Source organism: Sphaeramia orbicularis, chromosome 12 (assembly GCF_902148855.1).
Source record: "Sphaeramia orbicularis chromosome 12, fSphaOr1.1, whole genome shotgun sequence".
Lineage (NCBI taxonomy): Eukaryota > Metazoa > Chordata > Actinopteri > Kurtiformes > Apogonidae > Sphaeramia > Sphaeramia orbicularis.
The window spans coordinates 25749800-25773604 of NC_043968.1; the positions used below are offsets into that span (position 1 = coordinate 25749800).

Sequence of the window (23805 nt, forward strand, 5' to 3'; positions counted from 1 at the left end):
TAGTACTGGTACCATGACCATGAATGACAGAAAACAGCTTTTTTCCATGTTATTCTGCTACTTTGTCCGGAACTCATCTGCACAAGAGAATGAAAACAGCATCAGCAGAGTTTGACTCACCGTGTCTGCTTGACGCATAAAGACCCAAACAGCCACTGGCAACCAAAGCATCTACTGATCCAAACTGTTGAATACCTGTTGATCCACTAATCCTATCAATACATGTAATTAAAATACAGTTTGTCATCTTTTCATGGTCATCAGATATGACCCATTTGGACGTTCAGAGGCTCTGTTGTGAATGTGGAAACACTGTCATCTTCTACAACATTGATTCACCAGTAAAACCCATGGAGTTGGATCAATGACAGTGAATGGACACACCAGATTTATGCTCAGTTAATGATATCTTTGTTGAAAAAGTCACTTTTTCTTCAGTTTTTTCAGTTTTGATACAATAACCTTTGACTTTACTCTGAGCTTTTATCAATTTTTTTTATTAATTAAACAATTAATACCTACATTAATACCTTTTGATCCACTAATTTTATCGATGCATGTAAAAAAATGCAGTTTTTCATCTTTTCATGCTCATCAGATATCACCCATTTGGACGTTCAGAGGCTCCGTAGTGAATGTGGAAACACCGTGATCTTCTAAAACATTGATTCACCAGTAAAACCCATGAAGTTTGATCAATAACAGTGGATGGAGATGCTTCTTTCATTTTCAGTTAATGATCTGTTTTACTGAAAAAGTCACTTTTTCTTCAGTTTTTTCTCTTTTTATTGAATAATCTTGGAATTTACTCTTGAGTTTTTATGAGCATCTACATGATCAGTGAATTAAATATAGAAAAATAGATGATTTTTACTGGAAAAAATGCAAAATTCAGAGAATAATATTATAATTAAGGGTGATAAATCAATTAGGAAAGGTTAAATACAAAGGAAAAATTCACTTAGGAACTGCCGCAAAAGTCACACTGGGTTCTTATGGGTTAAAAGTAAGAGCTCCATGTTTACCTCTATATTCATCTTTGTGAAAAATGTCATTTTTTCTTCAGTTTTCTCTGTTTCTGATACAGTAACCCTTAACTTTAATCGGAGCTTTTATGAACATCTACATGATCAGTGAATTAAATATAGGAAAATACTTGATTTACACTGAAAAAATACAATACACAGAGGACAATATAATAAGAGGATAATATTATAATAAATGGTGATAAATCACTTTAGAAAGGTGAAATAGAGAGAAAAATTCATTTGGGAACTGACACAGAAGTAGCACTGGGTCTTCATGGGTTAAGACTTGAGACTTACTTGTTTCATATGTGTGATTTACTCCCAGCTCTGAGAATCAGAACTACCCATATATTTGTCTGTTCATTTCCAAATCACTTAATTCCATTGGACCAGACCAAGACACAGAAAACCTGTCTTGGCCTTTTGCAATGTTTCTATATAATAAAACATGCAAATGCAACATTATGTAAACAGTCACGGAAAAAATTATTAGACCATCAAACGTCATCAAAAACAATGGTTATGCAATCAAGTACTAACTCCTGTGTGTATCATGTGACTGAAACAGAAAAGAAAACACGGAATGCCTAAAAGCACTGTTTTTGTCAGTTCAATGCCATAGATACTGATGTAAGAACTGAAGTGATTTTGGTTATTATCAAGAAAACATGGAAAATGGCAAGATATCAGCTCTGAAATTCAACTCTTATGAGCTAATTTTGTTGTTATCATTATATTTGTCCAAACAAATGTACCTTGAGTTTTAAAAGGCATTAAAATGAACTAGAAATTGAAAAAAACAAGGGGTGGTCTTATAACTTTTTCTGCGACTGTATATGATGAAACATTTTAAGTCCCTCCTTGACCAAGTGTCAGTCCGATCCCTGATGTCTAGACATTCTGATGTAAAATCCTGTCTGGACAGCATGTTTCCTGTAGAAGCATATCAAACCACCAATAACAGGAAGTACGCATTTAATGTTGACATTAAGATTGTGTCAAACAATATGGATCTGGCGAATACAAGTTTTTTTTAATTCACATTGTCTTGCTTTTTTTTAACCATTGCAGTGTAGTTTGTACTGCTCTAGGCTCTTAAAAGTTCTTCATTCTCTGGTGTGCTCAGTTTCTTGGCTAGGATTTGGCGGTAAGGTGGGGTGTGGCCCGGTGTTTTGACCAGTTGAGTCATTACCACAGGGGACGAAGCAAAGGCCTGGCAATTGAGCGCCAGGCCCCACTTCAAATGGCGTGCGGTGGCAACCAGAGCGGGGATCCACCCTGCTGATTTATTAGGACACACAGTCATCCAGCAGAAGAGTGGAGCTGCCACAGAGGTGTTATTCTGCACTTTTACTGAGCTGCACAGTGTTCTGTCTGGTTCAGGAACGCAGCTACATGGGAAAGTTCAGAGAGCTCAACACGTGACATGTGCTCATATAAAATGATCGTGCTGCTGCGATACTACGATGGATCGTGGGTAATGTTTTCCTGGGAAACAACTTCTGCTTTAAGATAGCAGCAGTCATATGTCTTCCTCTTGTTAGTTAATCTACTCAAGCACATGGATTCACTATCTGAGTTTATTTGACAGGACACTATGTACCCTAAACCTCTGTTTACTGCATCTCCTTCCACGTCTCTGAATATTAGCTGATAATATGTCACTGAACCATGTCACATTACCCAGGCTGTGCCAATACTTTTCGTCTCTCTTTAAAGCAGACTATTATTTTGTTTCATCATTTGTCTGTCTTGCAGAACTTTTGGCTCTTATCGCGCCATATCCTTGAGCATGAGGTATTCCTGGATTTTATCAGGTATTTTAGAATTTCATATTTTGCATTTTGTTTTCTTTTTGTGTGTTGCTGTCTTGTATCTTTTTAACCCTTTCATGCATAAGTCACTACAGTGGACAGTTATTCCCCAGCTGTTCTCTTATATATTAATGGGTTTAGTTGTTTTAGTTCCAGATCAGCCAACACAGTGGACACTTACGCATCATCTCATATCCTGATATTCATACCATTAGTGTAACTTTGCTGTTCTTGATAAACCTGATCTGCAGTAACATGTTTGAGTGTAAATCAATGTTATTTGTTAGACAAGAAGGTTTTTGTTTGCGCATTATCTCGATGAAGTGAGGAATTAATAGCATTAGAATATGTTAAAATGTGAGAAGACATCAGATTGGCAGCAATAAACATGTTTTTATTTCATTGTTTTCATATCCCTCTCTGATATTGGGTTTTAAACACGTTTCTTTACTTCAAAAATTAACTGCATGGATATTTTTGTAACACCACAGAAAAAAAAAAAACCTTGATCACATTGTTTTTTTCATGCCTAAGGAGGAATAAAAACACTGAAGAAAAAAATCTTGACTAAGGTTCTCACAATTAATGCATGAAAGGGTTAATCTGTAAAGCACTTTGTGAGGTTTAGTCTGCGATAAGTGCTATATAAATACATTTTTCTTACTTTTTTTTTTTTTTTACTTCTATCCTCTCTGTTTTATGCTGCATTCAGTTGATAAAAAAACCCAAAAAACATGACCCTGTTGAAATGAGATGAGGACAGTACCTCAAGAGTGAAACAAATGACTCCACTGATCCCCCAACCTGCACTGCTGCTACTAGAGCCTACATCTACTGTATTTAGAAACACGCAAAACACATATAGTTGTATGTTATGGCACGATATACCATATATATGCAGATGAGTTCAGGACAAAGTAGCAGAAAAACACTGAAAAAAGCTGTACCTTGTTTTCTGTCATTCATGGTCATGGTACCAGTACTATTTATTTTAACCCATAAAGACCCAGTGCTACTTTTGTGGCAGTTCCCAAATGAATTTTTCTCTATTTTTAACCTTTCTTTATGGATTTATCACCATTTATTGTAATATTATGTTCTGTATTTTTGCATTTTTAAGTATTAATCGGGTATTTTCTCATATTTAATGTACTGATCATGTAGATATCAATAAAAACTCAGATTAAAGTTGAGGGTTACTTAAGAAAATGTGACTTTTTTAGTAAAATCTATCATTAACTGAACATAAACCAAGTGTGTCCATCCAGTGTCATGGATCCAACTCCATGGGTTTTACTGGTGAATCAATGTTGTAGAAGATGACGGTGTTTCCACGGTAACTACGGAGCCTTTGAATATCCAAATGGGTCATATCTGATGACCATGAAAAGATGATAAACTGCATTTTACACCAATTATTTACATGTATTGATAGGATTAGTGGATCAGCATGTATTAAACATTTTAGATCAGTAGATGGTTTTGGTCACTGGTGGATGTTTGGGTATTTATGGGTTAATAACACAGATTAATTTCCAGGTTAAGAGTTTATAATGTCTTATAGACATCCTATAGATGCCATATCTAGTTATATTTAAAGTACTATGGCGTGCTGTGTGCATGTTGCCACATTGCATTGTGCGTGTTTGACATTCTGTGCACCATGATCTATGTTATGTGCAGGGGTTCAGGGGTTCAGGGGGTTATTGTGTTTATGGGAGTTTAGGTGAGTGTGTGTTTGTTTTGCTGAAGTGACACCATGACTGTAAGTCGTAGTTCAAACAGTGCCTTCACCTGTTCAGAGTGTGTTTGAGGATGACCATGTGCTGCAACCTTAAACTGAGATTAGTCAGAATAAAAGCACTTCCTGTACTCATGAGTAAGCTTTGAACAATATTCCCGTCTTCATACCCTGAAGTGCTACTGTATTAATCACTCAAACAGTACATTCACAAGTGAGCGTATATGTCTCACTTAATTTCAAGATAATGTCTGAATATCGTGTGAAAAACTCTACAACTGAAACTTAATGAAAGGCTTGGCTGGGTGTTGTTGTCAGAATAGCTTGAATGTGTATTGTTATGAAAAGACAATCACCATTCTTCTTGTTTATGGATGATGTTGTATTGATAAATATGCTGTAATTATTGAAGAGAATTGTTGAATTGTTGAGTCTGTTTGTATGACTGTACTGCCATGAACATATTGTTGTGCATAATTCAATTACATTATGTATTTGTTGTGGTTGAATGTGAAAATTAGGAAAAATGTATTGTTTGATTGTTGTATTAAGTTAGTGATAAAGGTGTAAAAGCACTTGAGGGGTAAGATTAAATACGTTTTTACTTCTTCTACTCCTTTTCAACCATGCAAAATTCAGACTTGCACATACTTCAAGATAGATTCTGTTCATTTAAATGTTATTTTGTTTTTGTCTTAATTTGCTTTGTTTTATGTTCAAAATAAATAACTAAATAAAATAAATAAAATACAAATAAAATATAATCCCTCATTTCATGTTTTGGTGATTGTGCTGTCTAACACATCGGTCTGAAATCTCACCTAAGTGTTAAAGTGGACTGAGATCTGATGACTGTGAAGGCCTTAGCACGTGAGTCATATCATTTTCTTACACATTAAACCATTCAGTGAACCCTTGCTGCCTATTGTCATCCTGAAGAGACCACTCCCATCAGGTATTTCCTCTCTTTTGTCAGTTATGTGTGTAAAGTACAGTGCAAAAGTCATATAGGCCAACATTAGGTTTGTTTGTTTAGTGAAGTTATAATGACCACACATATGCATTTCTCAGTCTCAGTATTGATATATAATGTGGATATACAGTACAGGCCAAAAGTTTGGACACACCTTCTCATTCTTCGCATTTTCTTTATTTTCATGACTATTTACATTGTAGATTCTCACTGAAGGCATCAAAACTATGAATGAACACATGTGGAATTATGTACTTAACAAAAAAGTGTGAAATAACTGAAAACATCTCTTATATTCTAGTTTCTTCAAAGTAGCCACCCTTTGCTCTGATGACTGCCTTGCACACCCTTGGCATTCTCTTGATGAGCATCAAGAGTTAGTCACCTGAAATGGTTTTCACTTCATAGCTGTGCCTTGTCAGGGTTACTTAGTGGAATTTCTTGCCTTATTGATGGGGTTGGGACCATCAGTTGTGTTGTGCAGAAGTCAGGTTGATGCACAGCTGACAGCCCTATTGGACAACTGTTAGAATACATATTATGGCGAGAACCAATCAGCTAAGTAAAGACAAACGAGTGGCCATCATTACTTTAAGAAATGAAGGTCAGTCAGTCTAGAAAATTTCAAAAACTTTGAATGTGTCCCCAAGTGCAGTCGCAAAAACCATCAAGCGCTACAACGAAACTGGCTCACATGAGGACCGCCCCAGGAAAGGAAGACCAAGAGTCACCTCTGATGCTGAAGATAAGTTCATCTGAGTCACCAGCCTCAGAAATCGCAAATTAACAGCAGCTCAGATTAGAGACCAGATGAATACCACACAGAGCTCTAGCAGCAGACACATCTCTACAACAACTGTTAAGAGGAGACTGCGTGAATCAGGCCTTCATGGTCAAATAGCTGCTAGGAAACCACTGCTCAGGAGAGGCAACAAACAGAAGAGATTTATTTGGGCCAAGAAACCCAAGGAATGGACATTAGACCAGTGGAAATCTGTGCTTTGGTCTGATGAGTCCAAATTTGAGATCTTTGGATCCAACCGCCGTGTCTTTGTGCGACGCAGAAAAGGTGAACGGATGGATGCTACATGCCTGGTTCCCACCGTGAAGCATGGAGGGGGAGGTGTGATGGTGTGGGGGTGCTTTGCTGGTGACGCTGTTGGGGATTTATTCAAGATTGAAGGCAACCTGAATCAGCATGGCTACCACAGCATCCTGAAGTGACATGCCATTCCATCCGGTTTGCGTTTAGTTGGACCATCATTTATGTTTCAACAGGACAATGACCCCAAACACACCTCCAGGCTGTGTGAGGGATATTTGACCAAGAAGGAGAGTGATGGAGTGCTGCGCCAGATGACCTGGCCTCCACAGTCACCGGACCTGAACCCAATCGAGATGGTTTGGGGTGAGCTGGACCGCAGAGTGAAGGCAAAAGGGCCAACAAATGCTAAGCATCTCTGGGAACTTCTTCAAGACTGTTGGGAAACCATTTCAGGTGACTACCTCTTGAAGCTCATCAAGAGAATGGCAAGAGTGTGCAAAACAGTCATCAGAGCAAAGGGTGGCTACTTTGAAGAAACTAGAATATAAGAGATGTTTTCAGTTATTTCACACTTTTTTGTTAAGTACATAATTCCACATGTGTTCATTCATAGTTTTGATGCCTTCAGTGAGAATCTACAATGTAAATAGTCATGGAAATAAAGAAAATGCAAAGAATGAGAAGGTGTGTCCAAACTTTTGGCCTGTACTGTATATGGGAAGTATGTACAGCAGCAAAAACAAAAGTTTCAGGGAAAAATACAGCTTCCATAAACCAAAGAGGTAGTATGTAGTGTGACCTCCCTTAAAAATATAACATTTATTGCATTGATTTTTGATGTTTTATCAGGTTTCATTCAACACATGTCAGATGTTTCTAATTGTTTGTGCTGCTTCTTTTTATGAGGTCAGGGGTCACGCTAAATATTGACTTTAACCTACAACCCATTTAGTGCTGTTTTCTTTGTGTGTCTTTAAAAGCTGTGCATATATTTCCTTTATTTTCTTGAAGATGAAGAAAAGAGAATGAATGAATGAATGAATGAATGAATGAATGAATGAATGATTGAATGAATTTATTTTTGGTTTGGTTTGTACATCAATCATTGCACTTAGTACAATAATTATAATAAACATAAAAACCAAAAAAGGAATAGGATAGAAGCAAAAGCTTATTGTTTTGCCTATCCTTTTCACTTGATACACTGCTCACATTAAATTAAATGTGTACAGCATCAAGCATTCACACCATAAACAGAAAAAATAAAATCAACAACAAAAACATATCTACCATCTCAATTCAATATTCCTCAATAATTTTAAATGTAAGGCTTTTTTCTTTTCTTTTCTTTTTTTTTTTTTTAACTTTGTCAAAGGAGTGAATAACTTAAATGCATCATCAGGTCCATTCCATAATTTCACACCCACAACCCCAGTCCATCTAGACTTCACTTTGGTCCTCACTTTAGTCCATTCGCAAATATAAAGATCACCGAAATTATAATTACTCTCCCTTAATTCCAAGAAATCACAAATGGTATTTGGGACATTACTATTTGTATCATATTGTACCTATTTAGAAATAATTTTTTATACCTCTGTTTAAATATATTTATGTTTGTACTTTGAGAATGACAAAAAAATATGTATGCTTCATTTCAACCCTGCAAAAACAACAAACCTAGAGGTGACTTATGACTTTTGCATAGTACTGTAAATCATGTTGCTGTTTTATATATTTGAAATGATGTCATCGAGTTCGGTTGCATGATACTTTTATGTCATTTCACAAAGTTGATCTATTATTGTGTTGTCATATTATCACATTGTATAATGACTTCATTAAACATCTGCGTGGTATCTATTTTGCTGTTTGTCATTACGTTTTAGTATCTTGTCATCAACATTTTGATGTCTCATTATGTCTTGTCATTGTTTCCTCATTTCCTCTACACTGTTTTGCACAGTGATACAAAGCTGCCGTTGCTTGCAGCAGCTGCTGTAAACTGTCAATGATTAGCCTGTGAGCAGTTCATTACTTTTCATTAGGGAGGTGTCACGGCTGATGATGCCTTTGTCTGGAACAAAAAACAGATTGCCACTGCGATGAACCGACAGCTCTTCCCTGTCGTATTTAATTAAATTCCATCATCCAGAAAGGTTAGTGAGATTGAGAGAAGGAGGGAGAGAGAGGAAGTTCTGCTGGTGGAGGGAAAATACTTACTTGACTGTGTCACCAGTTTGTCTGTCCAAACAGTCCAGCTCGAAGACTACACATCTCTGGGGAGCTGGCAGATATTTCCTGAGATAGTATGAGTTTGAAAAAGAGGCTTATTTTGTCTGCTGACCTCATCCAGCGTACAGATAAAGGGGAATGTGATGTCATTGTTTCAAGCTAAATATGGACCTCCCAGACCAGCCCGTTTCCTCTGTTTCAGAGACATAAGATACTGCTCTAAACTGCAACTCATTAAAGATGAAACTATTTATCATGTCCAACTAATTAAAGAAATAAAAGAAATCCCCCTCTAGCACTCTTCCATAAATATCACCCCCAGATGAAGTATTTAAGTCCTGTAGACTTTAGTTACTGGTTTCCTGTTTTGCACTGACTCCTATGGAAACAAACTGAACATGCCTGAGCACTTTAAGCAGTGTTTTTATGTAGAAGAAGAAGTTTCCATTGAGAAGGTACTGGAACTCTTGCCCCCTGGTTTAAACTTAGCTATGTTAATTGCCTTTTGCTTTACATTCTGCTTGTTTTAGCTCCTGTAAAAACTACTCTGTCTTCACCTGCTTCACCTGCACAACTTCACTACAAAGAAGACCAGACAGTGGATGTGTAAGATGTTAAATTTCATTGTAGTGTGGAGTGAATCACTCTATCAGATGTGACTTCTCCAGATGGTTCCATGGATTCAGCTTGGGAAGGCATTTATAAACTTTTAATACTCCACCTGCCATCTGTTCTGGACTTTGGAGAATGGTTCTAATGTGCAGAAAAGTTAAACTACCTCTGACAAAAATTCAAGGATAGCCTGAAACAGAATAAGACCAGATCCAAACCAAATAAATGTCCATATGTTCATGAACTGGATGCTGTTATAGGTGAGATTAATGGTTTAAACACTTAGCTACAAGATTAATCATATAGATGACAAGTTGTTGGACAGAAAAATATAAGCCACGGTTTGATGACCAGCTAGATAACAGTTAGTTTCTTAGCACTTTCTGTAATGTTTATGTCACTTAACTGCAATATGTATCTTGTAATGCACATGTAGTGTTTGTGAACAGTTAAAGGAGTGATATTTTGCTTTTTTAAAAATGGAATTATGCATTTTAAAACATTTCCCTGTGGTCTACAGAAACTGTAAATGCTATGCTTGGGTCTGAATACTTCATTATTTCAACTCCACAGGTCCATCTTCAACCCTATTTCTGAGTAATGACACCAGAAAGGTCGTTTTGAGTGCTGGCCCTTTTAATGCAAATGAGCCACTTCACACCCCACCCCCTCCAGGTTGTTGACTGTGTTTTCTGTTCTGTTCAGGTACTTGTGTTCATTAATACAATCAACAACTTAACATTTCGTAATCGGCTCAAAGTTTGAACATATTTTCAGTTTTTACTACAACCACTGCTGCTGATAAACAATTATGTCATACTCGGAGAAATGTTCATAAGCAGTCTTGACCTTATATGTGCAAATGTTGTGACATAACTAGTTATAAAACGTAACAAATTAAGCAGGAATTGTAACAGGTTGTAGAAATCCACTCGATTTTTGCCAGAATGAATATAAAGATAGCTTTGCAGCACCTGGAGGGTTCACATTCAAAATTTATGAACTATTAGGGTCCAAATACACAAATAAACGAACCAAAGACTAATAAAAGTGGGTTTAGCAAAATATGACCCCTTTAAGAGATATGGTGAGACTCAATAAAGACAGTTCAGTGAGGTGATCTGGTGTAAGAAGTACAATAGAATTTAGTAATAATGCCTGTGGTTCTTTACTGTATGTAATGTCTTATCAGATTACACACAGTTAACACCTAAAGGACTACACCTATTTTTGTGTTGACCCCTAATTACAATTTTCTCTACATTTACCTTTCCTAAGTGACATTTCAGCATTTATTATAATATTATCCTCTGCGTTTTTCACTGAAAGTCAGGTGTTTAATTCACTGATCATGTAGACGTTCCTTAAAACTCAGTGTAAATTCAAAGCTTATTCCATGAAAACAAACACTGAAGTCAAGTGAAGTATTTTTTTCAGCAAAAAATAATTAAATGAGTGTAAAAACAAGTGTCTACAACCACTGCTGTTTGTCACAGTACATGGATGAATCAATGTAAAAAAAAAAATGCAAAAAATGACGATGTTTCCACATTCACTACAGAGCCATTTGGTGGAACATCCAAATGGGTCATATGTAATGCTGCAGAAAAGCTGAGAAACTCTGCCTGAATTATTTAAATGTATAGGTGGGGTTAGTGGTTCAAAAGTTATTCAACATTTTAGATCAGCAGATGCTTTTGGTTGCTGATTAATGTTTAGGTCTTTGAGAATATGAAAATGTGAATTACAGCAGTTTTTAAGAGGTTGTGACAGTATTTGTTGGGTTATTTTAACTGGCACTCTGGAATGAATATATTTGAAGAATCTGTGGCACAACCCTTCTCAGTGCTTTGCTCCTCCTTTTGGAATCTAACTTCAAATTCTGTTACTTTGGATCAAATTGTTCAGCAAACACCTTGAGTTTGGTCTGCGACAACACTTATTTGTCTACAAACTAACTTAATTTGCCAGCTTTAACAACTTTACCAGTCAACTCAAACACATGTGGTTTTTAACCCATAACCTGGTGCTACTTTTGTGTCAGTTCCCAAATGAATTTTTCTCTATATTTAACCTTTCTTAAGTGATTTATCACCATTTATTGTAATATTGACAGCATTTTTTTCAGTGCGAATCATGTATTGTCCTATGTTTAATTCACTGATCATGTAGATGTTCATTAAAGCTCTGCGTAAATTCATGGGTTATTATATCAGAAACAGAGAACACTGAAGAAAAAGTGACTTTTTCAGTAAAATATATCGTTAGCTGAACATGAAAGAAGCATCTCCATCCAATGTCATTGATCCAACTCCATGGAATTTACTGCTGAATCAATGTTGTAGAAGATGACGGTGTTTCCACGTTCACTACAGAGCCTCTGAACGTCCAAATGGGTCATATCTGATAACCATGAAAAGATGAATAACTGCATTTTATTTACATCTATTGATGGGATTAGTGGATCAACAGGTATTAAACAGTTTAGATCAGTAGATGCTTTGGTTGCCAGTGGCTGTTTGGGTCTTTATGGGTTAAGCAGACACAGTGAATCAAACTCTGCTGATGCTGTTTTCATTCTCTGGTCTGTGTTTGGTCTACAGATTAATCAATCTTTCAAGGTTTACATCATTATGTATCATCATGTCTGGCTGCACCCTTCCCTGTTGACTTTCACAATGATACGAAAAATATTATCACCAGGGACGTAGACAGTACCCAAGGCAATGCTTTCATTGAAGTGGCATTGTACCAAACTTGGAATGTGACATCTCCCCCCTTTCTACCAACTGGTTCATGTGATGGATGTAACTAAAGCATGATTAAAATACAAATCTACTTCTTTTAGTTATAACTGAGTTAAGTTTAAAGTAAAAAAACCCCACAGATTTTGAAGAAATTGTAGATTTCTTCCCCACTCACTCACAACTCCTTCATTTTCAGCCTTCTCCAACCTCAAACTCCTGCTGAATGAAATTCTGACAACAAAACTGACCTCAATGATATAGTCATTGCCGTCTTTTCCATGGACAGCCTTCACAGCACAGACGTCAAGGCCACCAAACATCTCAGCGCAGGAGTCCACCCACAGCCGATATCTGGAACACAGTGACACCAAAAGCTGATCAGCGAATATTAAAGACTCAATAAACAGTACAGACAATACATTGCAGAGGTTGGTTTTCACTAGAATGACACTGTGGCTTGAAATTTGCAGAAAACTCTTATTTATTTGGACATTTTGGTCTTCAAATGGTGGAAAGACCATTCATTTAACCCATAAAAACCCAAACATCCACCGTCGACCAACAGCATCTACCGATCGAAACGACTGATCCACTAATCCTATCAGTTCATGTAAATAATTGGGGTAAAGTACAGTTCGTTATGTTTTTATGGTCATCAGATATGACCCATTTGGACGATCAGAGGCTCCATAGTGAAAATGGAAACATCGTCATCTTCTACGACATTGATTCACCAGTAAAACCCATGGAGTTGGATCAATGACAGTGGACGGACACACTGGGTTTATGTTCAGTTAATGATATCTTTGCTGAAGAAGTCACTTTTTCTTCAGTTTTAATACAATAACCTTTGACTTTACTCTGAGCTTTTATAATTTTTTTTCATTAATTAAACAATTAATATCTACATTAATACCTTTTGATCCATTAATTTTATCAATGCATATAAAAAAATACAGTTTTTCATCTTTTCATGGTCATCAGATATGACCCATTTGGATGTTCAGAGGCTCCGTAGTGAATGTGGAAACAGTTATCTTCTAAAACATTGATTCACCAGTAAAACCCATGAAGTTTGATCAATAACAGTGGATGGAGATGCTACTTTCATTTTCAGTTAATGATCTGATTTACTGAAAAAGTCACTTTTTCTTCACTTTTTTCTCTTTTTATTGAATAATCTTGGAATTTACTCTTGAGTTTTTATGAGCATCTACATGATCAGTGAATTAAATATAGAAAAATAGATGATTTTTACTGGAAAAAATGCAAAATTCAGAGAATACTATAATAATTAAGGCTGATAAATCAATTAGGAAAGGTTAAATACAGAGGAAAAAATCATTTGGGAACTGCCACAAAAGTCACACTGGGTCCTTATGGGTTAGAAGTAAGAGCTTCATGTTTACCTCTATATTCATGACTCAGCTCACCTGTCAGTCATCGCAATCTGTTCCAACATGGCAGAGCCTGTGTTAGCCTTCCAGTTTCCAGAGATGGATGTTCTCCTGAAAATCAAAGGAAAACATCAGGAAATGGTGCTTACTCCACCAAGAATTAGTCACTCGGTGGCAGCTGAATAGAAAACTTCACAGCAGATACTATCACTAGTCTGTCAGTGACAATAACTGCCATCCACACCTACTTTCTGTTTGTGTCACAAACATTTCAAGACATGCTTTCATGGTGCTTTCATGGAGAGGGCAGGGAATATATGAGATAAGGCTCGGCTAGTCTGTTTCTCCACTTTTGTTAAATTATTGCTTAGATACAGACACTTAAAAGCTAAGAGGGTGTTGACTCATTTTGTTGCTATATGCTCTGCTGAATTTACATCACAAGGTCTCTCGCCTCCAAATGGGTGTGAGGTTTTAAAAGAGGAAGGAGAGCATGAACTGTTGGTAGGAATGGACTAGAATTCAGAAAAAGAGAAATATTTACTTCCTGTCTGCATTTACAACTTTAAGTGTGCTTCAGGATATTTACAGTATAATTACAACAGCTTATCAGTCACTCTAGTGGCACCTTATTACTCCTTTATGAACAGAGTGGTGTTACTAAAGTGCTGTTTTATAGATATTTACAAGCAGTTTTCCCTCACCTCATGCAATGCAATAAAAGCTTACAATGACTTTTATTTATGGCAGTTGACTACAAAATGTTACTGCTTAGATATACTAAAATAACAAACCACTAGACTGTTGGTGAAAATCTATTTTTAGTGCACCTTTAATTTAATAACAAAATGCTCCAACACGTGCAACATAAATGCTCTGTTATCTGCTTGCAGATGATAGAAGACGTTTAACAATTTTTAGTTAAAGGGGTCATATTTTGCTAAACCCACTTTTACAAGACTTTGGTTCATTTATTTGTGTATTTGGATCCTAATAGTTCAAAAAGGTTGAATTTGAACCCTCCAGGTGCTGCAAAGCTATCTTTATATTCATTTAGGCAAAAATCGAGTGGATTTCTACAACCCATTTCAATTCCTGCTTAATTTGTTACGTCTGTAACTTGTTACATCACGACATTTGCACACATAAGGTCACGACTTCCCACGAACATTTCTCCGAGTATGACATAATTGTTTATCAGCAGCAGTGGTTGTAGTCCATACTGAAAATATGTCTAAACTTCGAGCCAGTTACCTAAAATGTTCAGTTGTTGTTGTATTAATGAACACGAGTAGCTGAACAGGACAGAGCACCACAGTTGAGTATGAAGTGGCTCATTTGCATTTAAAGACCCAGCGCTCAAAACCACCTTTCTGGTGTCATTACTCAGAAATAGGGTTGAATATGGACCTGTGGAGTTGAATTAATGAAGAATTCAGACCCAAGCATAGCATTTACAGTTTATGTAGACCACAGGGAAATGTTTTAAAATGCATAATTCCAATTAAAAAAAGCTAAATATCACTCCTGTAAGGTAACATAATTATTATTATTTAATTTCATTCTTTAATCAAATAAATGTTTGCTTTTATATGTTTTGGTTTTTTTTAGACATAAAGTGATATGTGGGTAAATTCATACTTTACATGATTTATTTTATTTACCAGCTATTATATTGACTACTTAGTTCTGCATAAAATTATCCATAAAATTCCATGTTGCCATAAATTATGCTTTAATTTCACATTCTGTGTTGTATTAGTCTTATAATGGGTAAATACAGGTCACAAAATAACATAATAATAGTTGAGGCCCTTTTTGGAAACTGAAACTAAACAGTATTTTTAGAAACTGTAATGATATCACTCATCTAATACCCATAAGACTCAGCACACCTCTGCTTTGTACGTCACTGACATTAAATGTAGCTCTAAACACCTTACATGTAAGCCTTGTAGTTGTTTCCGATCTTCTGGATGCGGATATCGTACTTGGACTGCACGTATGGCTCGGTGGTGGCGTAGGTCCCCGCCAGGGCCACCACACTGGTAATGTCCTGGAAGTCCTGCTGGTTCTCAACTTTGATCTGCGATGAGAGACGTCACTCGTTAGTGAGCGGCTAATTACAAAGCATGCCGTCAGAGCTGGCAGTGGCTGCTTACAATCCCACAGGAATTTCACACTTGTACACAGTCTGGATAATGAAGGTTGCTTGGATGGAAACATGTCCAGGGGCAGCTTTGAACTGCGTCACCTCACTCCAGTGATTAGACTGCAGACTGTCGACACAGACAGACGGGAAACTATTTCAATTAAAAACATGGATGCCACATAAAACTCTGAGGTACTGTTACTCTGACTCTTACATAATTAGATAACAGTGAGCTAAGAGAAATCTGAACAATCCTTATTTTCATTTATCTTCACTCCATCTGTGTTATGAAATCAAAAGGCTTAATTTACTCTTATCTTAACTGATCCACAGATTTATGAGGTGTATTCCATCAGGTCATGGGAAATGGAGCATAGAAGACAAACTCATTAATCAGCAGCTCTAATATATGGCAGACTATCAGCGTTCAGTGCTCCAAGATGCAACATGATTCAAGCCAGAGCTTTCACTCACTCATCACCATGCCTTTTACTGGTACATGTATTATCACAGTTCTTCCCAAAAACACTGGTGGGAATGGTAAAGTGCCAAAACACAAAGACAAACCAGAGAAAGTATGAGTCAGGGATTTGGAGAAAGCAAAGAAATTACATTGTATAATATAATCAAATTATATGACTATAAATATGGTGTGACAAATAAAAAACATGAATGCAAATGAGATTTTGTGGGATCTGAGGAGACTGTTAAACAATGCATTTGGATTTAGTGCAGTTTTACATGAAAACACGTCTTAAAAACTGCTGAAAATGAAATACAAATTGTCTGGGTGGAACAAAGAAATCCCAAAGAGCTTTTAAAAATGATACAACCCTCTCAAAGAATGAGCCACAAGTGAATTTGACAATTGGAAAACAAATATAGAAAAACTGAACAAGAGCAAGAATGGTACCATCTAATAAAATAAGTTGAACTGTATAAAAGATGGGTGGGCAGCTTTGATGTTCAATGTGGTCCCATAAACAGTGTTGTCACTTTGTCACTTTGATGAGTAATAACATGAATCCCACACATAGCGTAAACAGCAACACAACTGAGACAAATGAGCTAAGAGGGCAGACTACGAGGAGCTTTAATTCAGACAATTGAGACAGTACAGACAGCATGAACACAATTATTCAGGTTCAGGTTCAACCAAGCCTATGTGAGACTCGTTTACAGGAAGAACGAGTCGAAATTCACCTGAAAGGTTTCATCACTCAGTTTATCACTTCAGTCCCAAAAAAGGTTTCATGTTTTAATGGTGTCGATCATTTACTAATGCACCGATAATCATCGTAATCTCATGGATTTAGTGCAGCATTAGCACATTTAGCTTGGTTTAAAAGAAATAAAGGTTTGTGCATGTGTCTGTCTACGTTGTGAAGCTGTCATGGCCCGGCTCTAGGCATGACAAAAGGACGCCGACAACAAAATATGCAGTAAAGAATAAAGTAATTTATTTACAGTAAATAAAGAGAAATGTGCAAACAATAGAACTTGTATTAGGTGTGGCATCTGTAGCATCAGTAATGGGGTGAGTGTTGAGGTGAGTGAATGTGATAAGTGTGAGTGTTGTATGGTGTAAAACAAAAGACAAAGGTAACAAAAGATACGGGTGGTCTGGCGCTGGTGTCGACTTGAGCAGCAAAGGAGAGAGAGTGTCTGTTGCTTTGCCGCCGGTATAAATAGGTGTGCCACTAACTCCATCTGCAGACAAACGTTAGGACAAACAAGCAGCCCACATGACCAGAAGGGAGGGGTCATGACAAAGCTGAAACCTAAGCCTTGGCAGGTTTAGGTGGACATTAGACTTGCATAGCCAGACACATCTCCTTTTTTTGTTATTAGTCGCTTTTCCATTGACCCTCTAATTGCACGAACATAACTTGCACATAAAAATGTACCTAATGGAAAAACGACAATTTCGCCCAAACTCTTGTTTTTCGATTAAAAGCTTATGCATTGGCAAGAGGGGGTTTTTCGGGCAAAGTGCAAATGGTATATCACACAAAACTGCAATGGAAAGGCCTTTTTCCGCAACTAGAGTCATGTGAATAAAAAAAAAACAGATGTTGATGGACATTAAAACAAGCAAAGACGAAGAGTTTTAAAAGAAACATGGTGCGGTATGCGTGGACACGCCAGGAAACTGAATCATTTTTTAATTTAGTACGGCATAGAGGGGTAATATATAATAATGAATATATCTGTAAATCAACATATTTACGTTTGTGGCCATGTTTATAGCGTGACTTCTCGTGTCATCGATAATAAGTAAACAAATCACCACATTTGTGATTTAATGGAAAAACCGAAATCACGCACTTCTACTTTTTTTTACATTTAGTAAATATCGGCAAAGTTTTATGCATATGTCTAATAGAAAAGCGATTATTGATAGATTTGACACACTCCACTGTCCTTCTGGAGTAGAGGTAAAAGTTATCTTTGTTGTTTGGCTAATTCCTGCAACATGTAAAAAAACAGGTGTTGGGAGAATACTTGTATTGGTGGAAAATGTGCACATGAAGAAGCATGTCATAGTTTTAATATGACATCAAAGACCTGTATCTTTGTCGAAGTTGCAAGTTTTGTGGTTGTTGATGACATAGTGAGGGGGAAGTGATAAGACACAAATAGTAGAAGGAATGAGAATGTCAACCGTACTACGACACTACAGAAATATTCACCCTTATTCCAGCAGATTACTTCCAATCAGTCAGAATACGCCGCTGGCAAAAATCGAAATGTCAAGATCAACCGAATGAAGGTCAGTGACTCACAGTTCACATCATGGCTCCAGAGGTAGAACCTGATAGCTAGTAGCAGGTCCAGCCCTGACCCAAGCCAGCATTACGCAGTAAGCACGCAAATGCATCCAGAGAATTACGCAATTCCTCTGAGTAACTAAACAAAGTGTAATGGTGTTAACAGAAAGGAAAAAGGTAAGCTGAAGAAGTTGAAACACTGGCATAGAGATGAAGAAGTGGTCCGAGTGGAAAAGCTCATGATGCTGGTCAGTGTCCAGACTAAATGACAAAAAGGAAAACTGAGGTAATGAGCTGAACTCTGCTACTTTAATGTCAACTTTAACATTTTGATTTTTGTAATTGAATATGTATATCCTATTGAAATATATATAGAAAAAAATGAAAGGAGAATATATCAGTGTCCTTTGCGCTTGTCAATCTGCATTAGTATTGTTGGGTGTTTCTTTGCCTTGTCTTTGACCTGAGCTGGTCACACTGTGCTGCCATTGTCAGCCACATATGTCAGCAGACCGCCAAGCATTAACAAAACCTCTGCAGCTGGTTGCATCTAATTGTGACCTCATGGGTGTCTGAATGATAAAATATTTGCCCAGGGAAAAACATGAGTAACTTTGGTCTTAAAACAGACTGAGTTTTTCCAGTAAAACAGCTACAAACATCATGTTGTTGTTGTTGTTTACAGGCAGTTGGTATTATGTACAGGTTAAGGATGTATTTGAGTAATGTATAGTTTACATGGCATGAGAGACTGTAGGTAAGTAAAAGTAAGTAAGTAAAATTTATTTATATAGTACTTATCACGGAGAAACCTCACCAAGTGTTTTACAGATTAAAAGGTTATAAGACAACACATACAAAAAACAAAACAAAACAAAATGCTTTACAGATTAAAAGATATAATACAGCAATACACAAAAGGAATACAAAGTGCAAAAACATAAAAAATGAAATTCTAAAATACCCAATAAAATCAAGGAACACCCATAAAAGCAATAGAACAAAGGTGCGTCTTAAGATGCCTCTTTAAAATGTCCACTGAGGCATACTGTAGTCAAGTCCCCATGTACATGTGGTGCAAAAAGTAACATATTTAAAGGAAAATGCAAATACATCCATGTTTAAATCTACTGCTGTGTCAAAACAAATTGTGCAAAAAAAAATTTGTCAGAGCAAATAAGAAATAATGGTGAACAATGAAGTAAAGATAATAACAAAGCACCAGTTTTAGTGCAGTTTAAGCAATAAACAATCTGAAAGCCTGGTGGCAGAAAGTGGACGGTGGAAAACAAAGATATTAAAACGTCTAAAATGACAGCTTCATGATTTTGGAGCAGTAGAGATAATATCAGTTTGCAGATATATTGTTTCCATCTGCTTACATTCACATTTAATTCACATGTTTACTCTAAAGTCATGATTTATTCATAAAAGCTTTTCCTCCTCAACCAAGTGCTAAACTTTTTTTTTTTTTTTTTTTGTGATATTTCACTAGGCTTATGAAATCCCAGCATTTCCACTCAGGTTTTCCAAATGTGTATAAAAAATGGTGAATGGAAAAACACATTCTGTCCACAGAGGCAGTGTGAATATTTTATAAGCAAAGTACAGAGACCTGATGTGAAAGATAACACCATTATTTTGAGAACAAACAAGTTTAGCTGAACATTTTTGACACATAAAAATTACTTATTTAGGAAGTAAAACTACTTCTAAATCCTAAAAAAAAAGATGAATAAAGTATCATTATTTGGTTCTAAAGTAATAAAAGCACAGGCCCAAAATCAATGTGGAATTGATTTAACACTGAAATGCTGGATAAACTGATTGAAGATACAGGATGTGCCCTTTAACTTTATATGGTTTTAATAAGACGCAGATAACATCCCATTTTCTCTGTCCAAGCCACTGAAGTTTTACAGGTTTAAGCCAAAAGCAAACAAAACAGCAGTGGCCTAATTCTTACATGTTCCTGTCCATTCTCAGAGCTCTGTGAGGTCTGAGGGGTTAAACAAGGTCCCGCTCTACAAAGGCCTGCTGAGTTCCCCCCGAGACTTATGGGAAATTCTATAGCATGTCTGGCTCCTTAACAGGAAACCAAACCCATCCACACAGACGAAGGCAAAGACATATAGGAAGAGTTCATGTAGCTGCTGGAAAAAAAAAAAGAATAGACATAACTGAGAGGAAAGTGTATGAACTTATCCTCTCTTTCTTCAGACTAGTGGATGAAGGAAAGTGAAAAGTTTTTTTGTATTTTTAGAAACACATTCATTTGCCACGCTGTTCGCTGATCATTATGTAACCGACAGAGATGACAAACATCTGCCTCCAGTTAGTTTCATGCTGCGTTTCAAATCTTCTGTCGTGCACTGACTGACCAAGAAAAACAAAATCATGTGAAAAGTCTAATTCTTTTCATATGTTGTGTATATTACAGCGTTACACAGGTTTATGAAAGGGATGCAAAGTGTTTACCTCTGTTTAAAACCTGGATTTGTCTGTATAAAAATGAGACAGATGTACCGATTTTATCTGAGGTGTGTTTCTGTTGGCTCTTCTGCCTTTGTTAAAATCAGATATCTGCTCAGGTCTGGTTTAAATAGTGATTAGCCCATCGTGAATGATTCTCAAGCTCACCTGCATAAACCTGTACAAACTAAAAGATACAGGGGCTTAGGTTTTTCATCTCTGCCTGCCTTTTTTGACCTCAGACTTGTCAAAGCTACTGTCATATCACACACTGGATTTGCATCACTGCTATACAGACAGATATGAGTGCGATCTGTAATCTAAGCTTCAAGAGATAGCGCAAATAAACACGTGAACCTGTTTGCAAAGCTCTTTCTATGTGGGTGCTTCTATCAAACTGGGTTTATTTTGGTATCTGGCACTTTGACAGCTTTTTTAGACCCAATAATAAAAGATAAGAAATTTAGACATATATCCCCCCAGGATGTACCTAATGATGACCTCAAATAAATGCAAAAAAATTATACTCTTGCTCTGAGCCATCCCAAAATTAATGAATTTTTAATCAAATATTGGGGCCAAAAATTGGACCCAAATTGGGACATGAAAAGCTAACTAGGTGTCAGTGCATTTGATCTGAAATCATCGCTGTAAATGGTCTTATATACCACTACAAATAAAGACACTGTGTCAAATTTGACGATCCAAGTGGTTTTTCTAATCCAGACGTGGATTTTTCATGAATCTCAGTCTCATTCCAGGTTTTGTGTGTAACCCATCGTGTCCACTTGCTTTACATGCAGAACCTGTCCATTTAAATGCATATGATTTTGCAACAGTGAAACGCTACCTTGTATAATTAGTTTGATTCCAGAATAAAAAGATATTTAAAAAATAGTAGCGTGTAATTTTCGTGTCCTTTTTACCATGTTACATGCAGATTTTTGGAGTAAATATAATGTAAAATAATATAAAAATGTGTTTTATCTGTAAAATAGTTTCTTTTTTATCTCAGTAAGTATTTATTTTTAAAATTGACCCAAAGTGATTCCAAACTTGCCTCATAACATTAGTCTCCATCTGGTTTGAATTTTTAGCCCCTCTGTCCTGTTTTTAGTGACCAGTTTCATAGAAGCACCCATGTGTAAAGCACTTCACTCTTTAGTTTCAGTTAGAGTTCAAAAGTCTTGTAGGTGTTTTCTTGAACCTGTCCGCAAACTATGAACACAGAGCCACGAAACAGCATAGAGATAACCTTACTCCTCAGTGAAATCCACCTACCAATTACAGTCTCCACCCATTTCCAGCCTTTGTTCTAGGATCAAGTGTCAAACAAGTATCTGAGAATAAAACTTCAGAATCTGTGGAGTTTCTTGTTCTCCCACGGAAACAAATACAAATGCTTGTGTCAGTATTTTTAGGAACTCACCTTTCCCATGCCAGCGTGGGCGTGACCCATCTTGACCACCACAGGGTATGTTGGACTTTGTGCCTGCAGACAAGAGAAACATCAAGATCTTAGCTCATGTGATAAACTCAGAATTACCACAGGATGAAGAGTGAAAGGAAGGAAGCAAAATGCAACAGGCTATGAGCTCCTCTGAGCATCAACAAGGAAGTCAAAGGTCAAATATTTAGTAGCTTCACTGCTTCTGCTGAAATACAACAGAATATAATAGAGATAATAGGATGTTCTTTGAAGCTTTAGAAAGGGCAAGGACAACTGGTGTCATCACTCTGGAAATAGATGTCACACTAAGTAGGGACATTCAGAACTTTCTGCTCCAACTAGACGACAGACATGTGGTAAACACCACATTAAGAGACACCCAAAAGGGGAAAACTATTTCCTTTGCAACTGATGGATGTATATGTGAAGTGTCCAGAACCGTGGCCTTGTAAAGAAAATGCACTGGCTCTCATGCCGTCCTGCTAGACTGCCCAGTTTAGGCGGCGTGAGGTGGAGTCGGAAGAATGCTGGGTTTATTACACAAAACATTGACGTTCTGGGAAACTGGATGGAAGACCACAGCTTACTGGGATGGGTTTGGACAAACCAGACACACCACAAGCATGCTATTTCTCATAGTTTGTAGAACAGAGGTGGATGAAACATCAACAGATTGCATCAAACCTCCCTGCGGTTTCTACGCCCCTGATAAATCTACTGATACGATTGTAAATGGGGTTTGTAATCTAAAGAGGGACTTTTCCAGTTGCAAAAACACTTTCCCCACTGCTGTGTAAAAAAGCCATTTATGAAGCAATACAATTTTACATGAACAGCCTTCAGAACATGTCTGCAGCGATTATGAACAATCAGCAATCCAATCCAATTAATTACACAGGCAGGAATACACATTCCAACCATGTAATGGCAACTATGTCTTCTGAAATGTTCCAAATTCACACTGCTTTTAAGCACACTGCTGTTGCCTCAGACATATTAGATATGAAGTGAAATCAGTTAATGACAAGAGACGTAATAATGTGAGGAGATATAAGCTCCGACCTGTGAGGAGGAAGTGAACGCCCAAACATCTGCTATCACTTTATCCAAACACCCCCTTGACAGTCGATAGAAATGCACATCCTAAAGTTGCTGTCAGCTTGTTTTGTGCAGAGTGGTGGGCAGAAATGCATCTGCAGAAGGGTGTGAGCGCTGCCTCTGTTGACAGGTTCTGACAGTACAGGCCTGGCAGACATGCTGCCAACATAAAGTGTGCTCTAATTGTCTCCATTATCACATTACAAGAGCCAGGATACAGAGTTACAGAGAAACTGTGTTTGCAAGTCTATTACTTCATCATATGAGCAA

At 37.0% G+C, this 23805-nt stretch overlaps 1 protein-coding gene across 2 annotated transcripts in view; it reads right to left on the reverse strand.

Annotated features, from left to right (window-relative positions):
• Window positions 1-23805, reverse strand: part of syn3 (synapsin III) — a 130861-nt gene that overhangs the window by 5615 nt on the left and 101441 nt on the right. For both annotated transcript variants that reach the window (XM_030149014.1, XM_030149013.1), the window contains 4 exons: window positions 22417-22479; window positions 15536-15678; window positions 13629-13703; window positions 12444-12546 (listed from right to left, as the gene is read on the reverse strand). In XM_030149014.1, coding sequence (XP_030004874.1) covers window positions 12444-12546; window positions 13629-13703; window positions 15536-15678; window positions 22417-22479 — 384 coding nt within the window. The remainder of the gene's footprint in view (window positions 1-12443; window positions 12547-13628; window positions 13704-15535; window positions 15679-22416; window positions 22480-23805) is intronic.